The 13,592-nt window shown below is 59.8% G+C and overlaps 1 protein-coding gene across 8 annotated transcripts; it reads right to left on the minus strand.

Moving 5' to 3' along the window:
• Window positions 1-383: 383 nt before the first annotated feature.
• On the minus strand, window positions 384-13,129 carry Puf60 (poly(U) binding splicing factor 60). Of its 8 annotated transcripts, none has more exons than XM_090339538.1 (12): window positions 13,007-13,129; window positions 7,754-7,840; window positions 5,721-5,816; window positions 5,525-5,614; window positions 4,525-4,575; window positions 2,470-2,631; window positions 2,266-2,358; window positions 1,932-2,145; window positions 1,657-1,847; window positions 1,390-1,525; window positions 931-1,166; window positions 384-841 (listed from the first exon to the last, which is right to left on the minus strand). In XM_090339538.1, the coding sequence occupies exons 1-12, from the start codon at window positions 13,028-13,030 to the stop codon at window positions 542-544; spliced, it is 1,680 nt and encodes a 559-aa protein (XP_090195664.1). In that variant the 5' UTR covers window positions 13,031-13,129; the 3' UTR covers window positions 384-541. The 8 variants fall into 8 exon arrangements, with proteins under 8 accessions (XP_090195664.1, XP_090195661.1, XP_090195667.1 ...); XM_090339535.1 differs by having other exon boundaries at window positions 7,754-7,837; window positions 13,007-13,113; XM_090339541.1 differs by lacking the exon at window positions 13,007-13,129 and adding an exon at window positions 12,689-12,805.
• Between the last annotated feature and the right edge of the window lie 463 nt (window positions 13,130-13,592).

Genomic DNA, 13,592 nt, shown 5'->3' on the forward strand with positions numbered 1-13,592 from the left:
CCCCAACCAGGACGCTGCTCCCCCAGCCCCGCCCCCTAGCAGGATGCCGCTCCCCCAGGTCCCCTCCCCAACCAGGACACTGTTCCCCCAGACCCCCCCACCCCACCAGGACGCTACTCCCCCAGGCCCCCCCCAGCAGGACGCTGCTCCCCCAGACCCCCCACCCCACCAGGACGCTGCTCTCCCAGGCCCCCCCAGCAGGACGCCATTTCCCCAGACCCCCCCAGCAGGACACCACTCCCCCAGGTCTCCCCAACCTCCCAGAAGGACACAGTTCTCCCAGGCGGCCAGGGCTTTGGGCAGGGAGCCCCTCCCACCCCCACCCCAGTGCCTCACTATCCCAGGGGGGCAGATGGACGGAAGGAAGGAATGACACACACACGTTCTTTGGGTGGGGGACCAACGGTGGTGTTGAGGGCCAGCAGCATGTGCACCTTTATGCACATTACAGGCGGGGCGGGCCCAGGAGAGCCACTGTTTATATCACTACAAAACCCGGGGGAAAGAGGGGCAAGTGCAAGTCCAGGAAAGTGGGCCTCGGTCACGCGGAGAGGTCGCTGTTGTCAAAACGCTCCTGGTCATACACTTCGGCCACCACCTTTCGGCCAGCAAACCAGCGCCCGTTGAGGGCCTGGATGGCCTTGTGAGTCTCTGAAGCCATGGAAAACTCCACAAAGATCTTGACGATGATCTCGGCGTCCTCCTCCTCGCCCTGCTTCTCCTGGTAGATGATCACCCGGCTCACAGCACCGAACTTGCCACATTCCTCCGTCACCTCCCCTTCCAGGTCGTCGTCAATGTCCTTGGGGTCCACCATGTTACGAAGAACCATGACTGTGGACTGGGGGAGGGGTAGAGACCAGTTGACCACTGTGGCCGCCCAGACCCCCCACCTTCCGCTGGGCACCGGGAGCAGACCTGGCCACCTACTTCCTGCTTCCGCAGTAGCTTCTGCATGACCATGTGGCGGGCACTGCTGCCCGAGATGCTCATGTGCTCCTGCTCACTCAGCATCTCTGGCCGTTCCGACTCGGGAAACAACTCCTCCTCTTCCTTCTCCTTCTTGGGCTCCAGGAGACCCAGTGTTGGGGGACTTGCCAGGATGGGGTTCACCACTCCCACAGAGGGGATGGTAACCGGAATGGGAGGACGGGCTGGGGTCACACCTGCAGCACAACCGGGTCCCAGTCACTCTTTGACACACACACGCCCCCCTCACACCAACAGGCTCTTCTTGGAAAGCAACAGGGTTGGCCTGCCCTAGGCACAAAGGGTCACACCTGCACGCGTGTGGGCCCAGAAGTGGAGAAGAGCTGAAGGCGGAGCCTAGAGGCAAGGTGGGGGGTAGGGGGCAGAAACAGAGGCACAGCAGCCAGGCTGCGAACTCACCGGTGATGACGCCAGGCGCCTGTGCAGCCATGACCGCCTGGGGCAAAGCCCCCAGAGGCTGGGCCAGAGTCAGTGCCGGAGACACTAGTCCAGGAGTGGCCAGGGTGCCCAGCACCGCCGCTCCAGCCACCGCTTCCTGCAACCCGGAGACGCCACTCTCAGTCCCCAGACTGGCTCCCTCCCAAGGCCAGCTGAAGAGCCGGTCCCCAAAGGGTCAGCAGTTCTGTCCACCCACCGTCCAATCCCCGCAATGCCACCAACCCTCACCTGAGCTGTAATCTTGGCTGTGGCTGCAGCGGCGGCCACAGCAGCAGCGGGCGGGAGGCCTCCGGGTGTGGCAGGTGTTAGCAGGGGCATAGGGGGGGTGACGGCCTTGCCCACCCGCAAGTACTGGCCACCCAGATCAAAGAGGTTCATGGAGGACACAGCATCCTGGGACGACTGGGCCTTCTCATACTCTGCGGGGCGGGAGCAGCAGTGAGGCGGGCCAGCCCTAGCACCAGGCCATCATGCCCTCCTCTCCTGGGGCACCCCCAACTCACCAATGAAGCCATAGCCCTTATGCTTGCCAGTCGTGGGGTCCCGGGCCAGTGTGCAAGATTTGATCTTCCCAAAAGCCTCAAACACACTCTTGATGTCATCATCTGAGAGGTCTTGGTGCACGGAGGCCACGTAGATGCGGTTGAAGGCCCGGGCCTCCTCAGCCAGCTGGTCTATGATGGGCTGGGCCTGCCCTATGTTGCTTGGCCTGCCCACCTGGGGAAGACACAGGGGATAAGAACAAACCGACTCAGCTCAGGCAGTCAGGGCAGGCTTCTGTGGACAGAGTGCTCCATGCCCTCAACCCAGCCCCAAACAGGTCCTCCTCGCCCTCACCTTGATGTTTCTGCCACCCAACATCACGGAGTTCATCTGCTCCAAAGCCAGCTGCGCAGCTTCCGGGACTTCATACTCCACGAAGGCAAAACCCTAGGCAAAGGGAAGGAGAGTCGTGCCAAGACGGCCCACGGGGGGGGGGGGGGGGGGGGGAGGGTGCTCGCCTGGCCTGGGGCAGCCAACAGATGCAGAGGCCCAGCTCACCTTGTGCTTCATGGTGACCGAGTCCCAGGACATGTCGATGCTCTTGATGGGGCCGAAAGGGGCAAAGGCCTGGCGAATGGTGTCCTCCCCTAGCTCGTAGTAGATGGAGCCTACGTAGACCCGGCACATGATGGCCAGCGCCCGCTGCCGCTGAGCTGCCATCTGCAGCGGGACACAAGGAGAGAAAGCCACTGGCTTGTCAGGAGGGCAGGAGGAGGGCAGCCCTTTCCCTCCTGGCCCACCCACCCGGCTCTGCTGCGGGAAGGGTTCCCCACACAGCAGCAAGGTGAGGGCACAGGGGTCAACAGGACCCCACCCGAAGAAGGAAGGCCAAGCCACACAGCAGGATACAGACACACCCCAGTCCGCCTAGGGCCAGGCGCACCGAGTCAGCAAAGCTGACAGGCAGGTAGGAAGCAGGGCCGAAGCCCTACCACCCAGGCCACCCTTCTGTCTGGGGGCTGGGAGATCCTCCCCCCATCCCAGCCAAGTACTCCGTGTGACAGAAGAGGGAAGGAGGTGCTGTCCAAGCCAAAGGGACCCACTGGTATGGCCAGAAAAAGAGGGAGGCAGAAGACAGCAGCCACTGCCCAGAAGAGAGCCCAGGGGAGGAGCTTAGGAGCCCAGCGGGTTCCCTGGGGGACAAGGAGCAGTTGCTCATGCAGGACTGACTCAGGCGGGGCTCAGTGCTCTCCTCTCCTCATCCCAATACTCTCCCTACCCCAAAAGCAGCTGCCTACAGCCCTGCTCACAGCCCTAAGAGCTGGCCCAGGCAAGAGCCGATGGCCTCCAGGAACACCACGGGGTAGCAGAGAGCCCAATGGAGAAGGCCCCGGGCTCCCTAGGGCTGGGGAGCTGACGGCCCCGGCAGGCCCGAGGCCCTGGCTGTGAGCTGGCCACTCCAAGGAGGACCGTCCCCGTGTTCCTCCTGATGCCTCTCACAGGAGAGGTGCCAGGCTGGGGCTGCCAGGGCCCCACCCCTTGACACAAGGAAGGGCTCCTCTCACCCTAAGGAAGGTGCCAGGGGCCAGAGACCGATTTGTTTAGACCTCAGCAACCTCACCAAAGTGGAGCCTGGAAGTGAGGTGTCTGTCCTGCCCCCAGGACTCCCCAAGTTGGAGCCTACCTTCCCTGAATCTAGGAACCCTCTGAAAATAGGACTGGCTCCCTCCTCAAAGCCAGCTCCTAACAGACCTCAGGCTCCTGCTTAGCTCAAGGACCCCTGAAGGTAGAGTCGTGGCACCATGGCCCAGCAGGCTCCCCAGACGTGACAGCCGCCTGCCCCTCAGGCCAAAGCTCCCCCAAAGAGGGACATGTGTTCCTTTTAGGGCGAGGCAGGCACCTAGCTCCCACCGCCCAGGTCTCAGACAGTGGACAGATGTTTCCCAGAGAGAACACGCGGCCATCTCTTCCAGGGGTATCCCCACCAGATGAGGGCCCCACAGAAAAAGCCACATCTTGCCCTCAGGATCTCCCCAGCCTGCCGCTGGGCAAGGGAGGGGCATCTCCTCCCCAGGCTTCTCTGCTCAAGGTGGCCAGAGCCACACAGCCTCTACCCCTTGCCAACAGCCAGGCCACGGCCCGAGTCTTCGTGTGTCCTTCCCTCTCTTGCTGGCTCAGAGCCCTCTGCCCCCACCCATCCATCCATCCTCCCTCCAGGGTCTGAGAGGCCATGAGTTAGGACCCCTCTCTCTTAGAGGCCTGACCCCAACCCAAGAGCCCAGGTAGCCTGGAGGCTGAGAGCGGGTGGCCCTCGGGTGCGCCCTGCACGGGGCAGCGAGGCACAGGCCCGACACTGGCGGCCCCTCCCGGGCTGGCTGCCGCGGCCGCCCTCCGCAGTTACCTGGCCCTCAGAGCAGATGGAGGCCTCCCCAGGGGCGGCCCGGGGTGGGTGCCCACACCATGGCCCCGCCATGCCTGGCGCTCTGCTGCGCTCGTCCAGAGCTGGCGGGCAGGGCCGGCCAGGGGAGCAAGGTCCCCAGCAGTGGGCTGCACTGTCCCCCTCTAGCCTGACTAAGGACATGAGCCCCGGAAGAAGTGAGCATTTCTATTGACCGATTGCAAAGGTGAGAGAGGATCTCCAAAGCCCATTGTCACTGCTGCCATCTGAAAGACAGTAAAGACAGAGTTCAGTCTGTTGGAGCCGAGCAGTCTCCCGCTCTCGTCAATACCTCACGCAGACAGCGGCAAGGCCCGGAGTCCCCGCCCTGCCAGGGAGGCCCGCCTGCCTTCCCACATAGCCGGCCGGCCGGCTGGCCACTCTGGCTGGCCACCAGCACCTGCCCAGGGGGGGCCTCAGAGCCCCCGGTGCCCTGCCCGCAGCCTTTGCAGCAGGGCTGTTGAGGGCGGAGGGAGGGAGGAGGGACGGATGAGCCAGTACGGTAAACAGCCAGGCCATCTCCTGACAGTGTAAATGTCTCAGGGCTGGGCTGGGGGCGGGGAGGGGGCCTGCTAAGGAACAGGCTCAAGGCCCAGGACCTGCTGATCTTCTATAGGCCTTTTCCCAGAGATCACAGCCTCCGAACCTAGAGCAGAACCAGAGGAGGGACTTCCAGACTGTGCCCTCAGTCCTAGGTCCAGTCCAGATGGTCTGGACTACTGCAGGGGTGGGGGGCTGGCCTCAGGGACAGGAAGAAACACAGCCCACATGCCACCACCATGTCTACATACAGCTGGGGAAGGGGGGGCGCGAGGATGTAGGGAAGCCCCAGAGGCAACAGTGGGAAGACAGATGAGGACTGGGGCAGAGCTACAGAGGAGCAGGAGAAAGGGGCAGCAGAAGGGCCACAGCGAGCAACAGACAGGAGAGGCTGAGCTGCTTGTGCCTCCGGGAGGACCCCGAGGGTCCCGAAAATGAGCCTTGAGCTTCTGAGAGTCCTAACACCTTCTGGGGGCGGCCAGCTGCAGGCACAGGAGGAGGAGGAAGAAGAGAGGAGGAAGTGGTGGAGGTGGTGGGGAGGGGCAGAGGGCCTCCTGGCCCAGGCTGGGTGGACAGCCTCCAGCACGGCCAGGCCTGAGGCGGTGGCTGCAGCGTGCAGGCGGGGCCGGGACTCACCTGCAGGTTGGTGAGCTGCTGCTGCTGGTGTGCGATGGTCTGCTTCACCAGCACACTCTTGATGCTCTGCTCCATGGCGTACTTCTTGGCCTGTGAGAGACAGTGGTGAGGAGCGCTGGGAGGCCTGGTCTGCAGGGAGCGGCCAGCCCCCACACCAGGCCGAGAGCAGGGCCACAGCACCCCGGGGCGCTCTCACCTTCTGGAGGGCCTCCTGCTGCTCAGGCGTCAGGGGAGGCAGCCCTAGCTTGGCGCCTGTACTTTGCCCATTCTCCATCTTGATGGAGTCTGTGCCCTGGATGAGAAGCAGAGGAGTTTTCAGCAGCAAACTCAAGGTCTCCCTCCCCTGCCCTTTCCCCCAGACTGTGTGCAGACTGTCTCCTGCCTGGATGCTGGGCTGCCCCTCTTGTACGGCTGGACCCATGGGTAGGTGGAAACTCTGGGCCTGCCTGGGGTACCTGCAGAGCCTGGACCACAGTGGTCTCTTCAGAAGGCAGAACAGGCTGTACGCCGGGAGAAGCCGTCTGGCCTGCTACAGCCAGCCTGACGCCACCTCCAGACAAGGCAGTAAGTAGTGGGGTGGGTATCAGCCCCTATGGCCAGCCTGACCCTGTCTCCATCTACTGCTCTGCAGGAGAACCAGCCTCAGTTGTCCTCCAGGGCAGGGATAAGAACAACTCCTCAGTCTTAGGCCCTCTAGCGCCCTGCCTCATGGCTTCAAAGCTCTTGCCACAAGCACAGACTTGGCTTCTCTGAGGGTCCCACACAGTAAAGCATAAGCAACTGCCCCCTCCTGGCACAACTCCTAGAGGCCCCACAAGACCTGCGTGTGTGGATGTTCAGCCTACCCCACTGAACTCCTGACTGAGGGAAGCCCGGGGAGGAGGCGGCTTCGGGGACAGCACACCAGACACCAGGACACCAGGAGGTGCTGACCACGGCAGGGGTTTGCCATGGCAGCTGCAGACCCGATATTATGCTCTCATCTGTCAAAGCCGTTTCTAAGCTGCTTACAGGCAGAACTCAGCCATGTAAATGGGTAGGGGTAGAGAAGCCCCATGTCAGAGCCAGCAGAGCATGGGGCAGGGAGGAAGGGTGGGTAAGACACACCTGTGTGCCAGTGTACAAGCTCAAAAGACCACCAAGAGCCCTAAGCTTCCAGATATATTCTTGAGAGGGATGGTAGAGAAGAAAGGAAGGTCCCAGCCTAAGAGTCGTGAGCAAGGACCAAAACAACAAAGAGGCAGGCAGAAACCAGCCGACTCAAACCCCAAGAATCCCTTTCTGGATGCCCAAGTTTCCAGCCCGGGTCAAAAGGTGGAACATGTATAAGCGCCCTCACCCACCACCTGCCCCAGCAATGAGAGGCCCAATGGACCCCAAGACCCTCAAGGGCCTGGCAGTGGTAGGGGCCAGGGGCTGCAGTCTGTACTCCCAGCTGGCCCCAAGCCTGTTCCTCCTCAGTGGGAGAGGGCCCAAAGGCTGGGAGGCCAGTGCAAGCTGTCACCATGGAAATCTATGCCTGCCCCCCTCAGCCCCCTAGAAACTTTTCAGTCTCTTCTTTGTCTTGCAGAACAAAAGGCCCTTTTCCCACCAATGGTTGGCTGGACAGCCAGCCAGGGCCGGGAGCCCCCACAGCTTCCCAGGATCCAAGCTGCATAGCATGCTCCTGTCCCTCCCCCAGGGTGCCTGGGGGCCAGGAGGAGGGCTGATCCCCAAGAGGCTCAGAGGCCGCAAGGACACCCCCTCCAGACCTGCAGGGACTCTGTGGAGATGCAAACTGCCACAGAAAAGCTGAAGAACTGACTGCACAGCAACAACAGAGCCGAGCACCACATGGCAGAGGACGGACCCATTCCCACAGGCCAGACAATGGAGGACGTGACCCACCCGAGCCTGGAGGGAAGCCCAGGTGGGAACTCAGCCCTGCTACCCCTGTGCTTGGACTCCTGCGGTTTCTACTCTGAATTAAAACGGACTAGAAGTGACCTCCTCTGGCTCTGAACACAAGGGCTCCTGTTTGGTTCTGCGCAGTGCTAATGGCTGAGATCTTCAGTGCTCCAGTCCCAGCCCATTGCCAGGTCTGATAAGAGCACAGGGAAAAGGCACAAAAAGACCCTGGGCCCCTCACCACCGGCCCCCCAAGCCCTAGGATTTTCTGGACCCATGCCACGTATGCAGGCAGGCAGGCAGGCAGGTGGGTCTGAGGAAGAGGACGCTGAAGGTCAGTACCTGTGGAGGTTTCCATTTGTCTCCTGCTGCCACCACTGCCGCCGCCACCGCTGGCTCGGACCCCCCTCCTTGCTGGCCATTGACCTGCTGCAGGCAGGAAAGAGACATTGTAACCAATACTCACACAAGCCCTCTCTCTTCTTCTCTCCCCATGGCTGAGTCAAGGTCTAGCTCTAGCTCAAACCCGAGGACTCCCAGCATTAGCCTTCACCTCGCGCTGTCTCTAAAGACCACCTGCTGCTGCCCAAGACTCCGGCAGAAAGCAGAGCAGATGCTAGGCAGGCTCAAGCAGGCAGAGTGTCTCCACGAAAAAGAGTAAGCTGGGCACGGGCAGCTCTAGCTACTCAAGAGGCTGAGACATGAAGATCACGGTTCGAAGATAGCCTGGGCAGGAAAGTTGTAAGACTCTTTATGGCCACTAAAAACTACCCCCAAAAAGTCAGAAGTGGAGTTGTGGCTCAAGTGGCAGAGCGCTAGAGAGCAACCAGTGCACAGGCCAGCCTTTCTCTCCTACAAACAGATGGGCCAAACTGATGACGAAGTCAGCAGCTGGCGATGTCCCCAGCCCCCTGAAGCCCGGGGGTGTGTGTGCCCCTCAGCTCCTTGCACACGCTGGCCGCAGCACTCTCCGCAGCGCTCTCCAGGCCTCCCTCCTCCAGCAGCTGCTGTTCAGGGCAGTCTAGATTCCTAGATTCACCAGAACCAACACTCAGAAAAGACAGAGAAGAGTTGTGAAGAGACAGCTCCCAGGAAGGAGTGGTGGACGGCAAAGGGCCAAGACAGGCCTCGTGTGGAGGTGGACAGCTGGTGGAAGCAGGAGGAGTGGGAACAGACACAGGAGGCACGCATCCTGCTCGCAGCTCAAGGACATGACCCACAGATGACTACGGGAGTGAAAGGGCGGCTGGCTGTGCCCACTCTCGGATACATGCACAGAGAGGAAGACTTGCGCGGGGCGCGTCTCTCGGGTCCTTGAACCTTTGAAAGACCTGGGGATGGACCTAGCCACTGAGGCTGATTCTGTTAGCACCTTGCCAGGAACCGTTATAAATGCAGCGTGAGTATGCTACACTGCCCGGTTCAGCCGCCCTGTTAGAAATGACACCCCAGACTCACCCCTCAGACAAAGCCCACTCACAGAGGCAGAGGCTGCTTAACACCCACAATGAAAGCACACTTCCAGGTCCTGCCCAAGACACGCCAGCAGCAGGGTGAAAGGGGGGCACGTGGACAGTTTCCTACAGCTGCTGTGCTAGCCAACATGCAGAGCAGGACAGAGCTGGGACACAGCCAAGAGGAGAGCTCTGAGGCAGGCAAGGTGCTCACGCCTGTCACCCCAGCTACTCAGGAGGCTGAGACCTGAGGATCGCAGCTCAAAGCCAGCCCAGGTACTAAGGACAGTGAGACTCTTATCTCCAATTAATCTTTTAAAAAGGGGAATTGGGACTGTCTGTGGCCTTGAGCTGAAGAGCTCAGGGACAGCGCCCAAGCCCAGAGTTCAAGCCCCACAACCCCCACCAAAAAAAAAAAAAAAAAAAAAAAAAGAAGAAGAGGAGGAGGAGGAGGAGAGCTCTGGGGAAAACTGGGCTCACTGGTGGACGTCAAACATGCTCACCCCACTTCTAGCAGGACTTAGTTCTCGGTCACAGTGAGCCTAGAACTCCATTCAAAGCAGCCACTGGAGAGCTAGGAGAATAGTGTCACCTTGTCACATGCCAGCACTCTCTGAAAGGGGAAATGTCAGCTGTGCAATCACAACATTCCCTAGGACCAGGCAGTGGAGCCTCAAGAGGTAGGGACCCCCTGAACCAGAAGCCCAGACCAAAAAGGATTACTGCAATTGGACAAAAAGGAAGTTAGGCGAGCAGGGGTAAATTACAAGGCTGCAGGTCCAGGCTCCTCCACACGGAGGGGAAATCCTCTGGAGCAGTTACAGATTCACTGAGAAAGTAGAGCTGTGGCTCCAATGATAGAGCATTAGTCTGAAGAGTTCAGTGACAGCACCCAAGCTCAGAGTTCAAGTTCCACGGCCACCCCCCTCTAAAAAAAATTAAAAAGATACTTTTCAGACTAGGAGTTTAGCCTAGTGGTAGACTGCTCATCTAGCAGATATGAAGCCCTGGGTTTGATTCCTCGGTACCATATACTTAGAAAAGGCCAAGTGCTGTGGCTCAAGAGCCAGTCTTGAGCAAAAAGTATCCAACCAAGGTCAGTGCCCAGGCTCTGAGTTTAAGCCCCAGGACTGGCAAAAAAATAAAAAATAAAAAAATAAATCACTGAATCATACTCATAAAATCCCTGTGGAGAAAGCTCTTCCACATAGAAAGACAGCCACAGGCGCTTGTTACTAATGCCAGCATGGCTGTAGAAAGCTGTTTCTCATCTGTTCAGGCCCCTTTATATGCTTAATTCACAGCCAGGATCTTTGCTGAGCACTGCAGACACTGCAAAAACAAGGAACTACAAAATATAACTTTCTCGAAAGCCCCACGATCAACTACTGGCAGGAACGTTCCATCAGACGCCTCCCGAGCTAACCCCGTAGTAGCCAGCATTAAGTGCAGCACCAGAGGAGTGAACTGGGGCAGTCAGGGCTGGGCTGTGGCACCTAGGAAGGGCTCATTCATTCATCCATTCATTATTTAGCTACTGCCTCATTCACTCATTATTTATTTATTTTTTGTTGGTGGGGTTTGAACTCTGGGTCCCAGGCGCTGTCCCCGAGCTCTTCAGCTCAAGGCTACCACCCTAACTCTGGAGCCACAGCACTTCTGGTTTTCTGATGATTAACTGGACATAAGAGTCTCATGGACTTTAGTGCCTGGGCTGGCTTTGAATATGGATGCTTGGATCTCAGCCTCCTGAGTAGTTAGGATTATGGGTATGAGCCACCACATCTGGCCTTTTCTTTCTTTTTTTTTTCTTTTTCTTTTTTTGTGGGTCATGGGGCTTGAACTTGGCCTGGATACTGTCCCTGAGCTCTTCAGCTCAAGGATACCACCCTACCCTTTTCTGCCAGTCCTGGGGACTGAACTCAGGGCCTGAGCACTGACTGCCTTTGGTCTTTCCTCAAGGGTAGAGCTCTACCACTTGAGCCACAGCACCACTTGCAGCTTTTTCATATATGTGGCACCAAGGAATCAAACCCGGATCTTTATGGATGCTAGGTAAGCACTCTACCACTAGGCCAAACTCCCGGCCCCTGTCCTACCCTACCCTTGAGCCAAGCCCCACTTCCCTGTTTTCTAGAGATTAATTGGAGATAAGTCTCAGGTCCTTTTGACTGAGGCTGGCTTTGAACCTTGATCCTCAGATCTCAGCCTTCTGAGTAGCTAAGATTAGAAGTGTGAGGCACTGTGCGGCTGGCTTATTTTTAAATTATTTATTTTTATTTTTGCCAGTCCCAGGTATGAACTCAGGGCCTGCGCACTGTCCCTGGGCTTTCTCAAGACTAGAGCTCTAACAGTTGAGCCATAGCACCATTTTCTGGCTTTTTCCTTTTCTTTTTTTGGTGGGTCATGAGGCTTGAACTCTGGGCCTGGGCACTGTTTCTGAGCTCTTCAGCTCAAGACTACCACCCTACCCCATTTTCCATCCGTTCTGGCTTTGAACCTGGATCATCAGATCTCAGCCTCCCGAGTAGCAAGGATTACAGGCATGAGCCACCACACCCACTTTTTTTTTTTTATGTATGTGGCATAGAGGAATTGAACCTGGGTCTTTGTGCATGCTAGGCAAACACTCTACCACTAGGCCAAACTCCTGGCCCTAGGGGGATCTCTTTTGCGAGGTGACATGAGGAGAGCCTTCAGGAGCTGAAGAAAACAGCTGTGTCTATACAGAGAAGGAACTCAAGGGTAAATGCCCTGAGAAGGAACAAATTGGGCAGAAAAAAAAGGAATCAAAGACACAGTGAAGACAGATTTTTTTTTTCAATTATTATTATTGCCAGTCCTGGGGCCTGAACTCAAGGTCTGGGCACTGTCCTTGGGCTCTACCACTTGAGCCACAGCAACACTATACTTTTTCTGTGTATGTGGTACCAAGGAATCGAACCCAGGGCTGTATATGCTGGGCAAGCATTCTACCAGTAGGCTGCTCTCCCAGCCCAAGGCTAAACTCTATTCAAATAAAGAGCTCTGCAGCTACCAGGCAGGGCAGGTCTGCGGTAAAGGAAGCCTCTCTGTATCTTCCACACCAGACCTGTGTTAGCCAGGGCCGGGCACTCCAAGAGCTGAAGAACCATGACACAGGGAAACAAGCTCTCATTATTCTCAACCAGAAAACCTTTCCAGAAGTCTCTCCACCCAAAATCTGGGGCTAGGGTGCAGCTCAGTGTAGGGTATAATTGGAAGGTGAAAGGCCCTAGGTTCATCCTCAGATCTGTCACCTGAAAAGAGGAGGAAGGAGAGGGGGGCTACGCCTCTCTAAGCTGAGTTAAAGAACATGCACTAATGTGGAGAGAAGAGTCGGAGACAACAAACACCTCACAGAGAAACCACTGCTCCTGGGGTCAGATTTAGCGCCTGTGCCCGTCTCCATAACGACCTGGCGGTGAGCCGTGAGGAAGCACAGCGCAGCTGTGAGGAGGGCGTCCCCCTCCTCAACTGTGGGCGATTCGGGAGGCCCTTCCCTCTGGCTTCCCCTCCACCAGCCCGTGTGGCCCTCCAGGTGTGAGAAGCAGCGTGGTAGGGTGTGAGGATGGGCCATGCGGTGAGGGCCCCAGGACCACACCGGGCTCGTCCCTTACCAGCCACACACCCTCTCTCACCAAACAAGGGCTCCATCCCCGACCCGGGTGCACTCGAGCTGGCGGTCCGGCCTCCAGCGGCCCGCAGGAGGAAGGCGGGGTGCGGGGAAAGGGCTGAGGTGCTGGGGCTCCTCTCCACCCCGCCCGGCCCCCCGGGGCCCCGGCGGCACCAGGGCGGCCTTTACCCGCCTCCCGACTGGACCCGAGGCCCCCGCCGGCCCGCAGAGCCGGGCACCGCGCGGGGTCGGCGTGGGGCGGGCCGGGGGGCCCTGCCCGCCGGCGGAGCCCGGCCCCGCCCGGCCCCCGATCCGGGCCGCCGGAAGCGGCCGTCCACAAGCCGGAAGCTCGGCCGCGGGCCCGCAGCCGGCCGTCCCGCCCCCCGCGCGCCCCGGACCGCGGGGACCCCGCTGCGTCCCCCGGGGAGGCTCCGCGCCCAGGACGGGCCGACGACACGCACCGGGCGCCCAGGCCCATCCCGCGGCTGGGACGGGGTGCTCACTTACGAGAGCTATGGTCGCCGTCGCCATCTTGAGCCCGTCGCGGCCGCCGCGCGCGCCACACACACACACGCACACACACACGCACACACACGCACACCAGCTCCCTCCGTAGTCTCGCGCGATCTGGCTGCGAGCAAACGAACTCTCGCGATGAAAGGTATTTTTCCAGCGACGCGGAAGGAGAGGGGCACTAGCTTCCGGGGGCGGGGCCTGTCCGGGCGGGGCGGGGCGGGGCCCGGCGGGGCGGGGCGGGGCCCGGCGGGGCGGGGCGGGGCGGGGCCCGGCGGGGCGGGGCCCGGCGGGGCGGGGCGGGGCCTGGGTCTCGCCTCCCGTCAGCTCGCGGCGTGATCGTCCGGCCGCGTCCCCTGGGCGGAGGCCCCGGGAAGGTCGAGCGTCGGCCCCTCCCGCGGCAGCCGCCCCCCCGCCCCCGTCTAGAGGCCCCAGCTAGTGGACCGCCTGTCTCTTCCCTCCGGACGATGTGCACGCGTCGGTGCGCGGGCCCCGCGGTGGGACAGCCAGGCCTCCGGGAATAGAGGCCGAGGGCTGCGTCTCCAAGCCCCGTGTCGCCAGGCACCGACGGCCACACCTG

The sequence above is a fragment of the Megascapheus bottae genome, chromosome 9 (genome assembly GCF_031878675.1).
Source record: "Megascapheus bottae isolate mThoBot1 chromosome 9, mThoBot2.hap1, whole genome shotgun sequence".
Classification (NCBI taxonomy): Eukaryota; Metazoa; Chordata; class Mammalia; order Rodentia; family Geomyidae; genus Megascapheus; species Megascapheus bottae.

Excerpts from the sequence above, each read along its gene's own strand:
- Puf60 (XM_090339538.1), bottom strand. The coding sequence starts at position 13,030 with ATGGCGACGGCGACCATAGCTCTC. Across the intron at positions 4,576-5,524 it reads AGCAGCTCACCAACCTGCAG|ATGGCAGCAGTGACAATGGG; the intron begins GTGAGTCCCGGC and ends ACTGTCTTTCAG. Across the intron at positions 2,359-2,469 it reads CGGTCACCATGAAGCACAAG|GGTTTTGCCTTCGTGGAGTA; the intron begins GTGAGCTGGGCC and ends CCCTTTGCCTAG.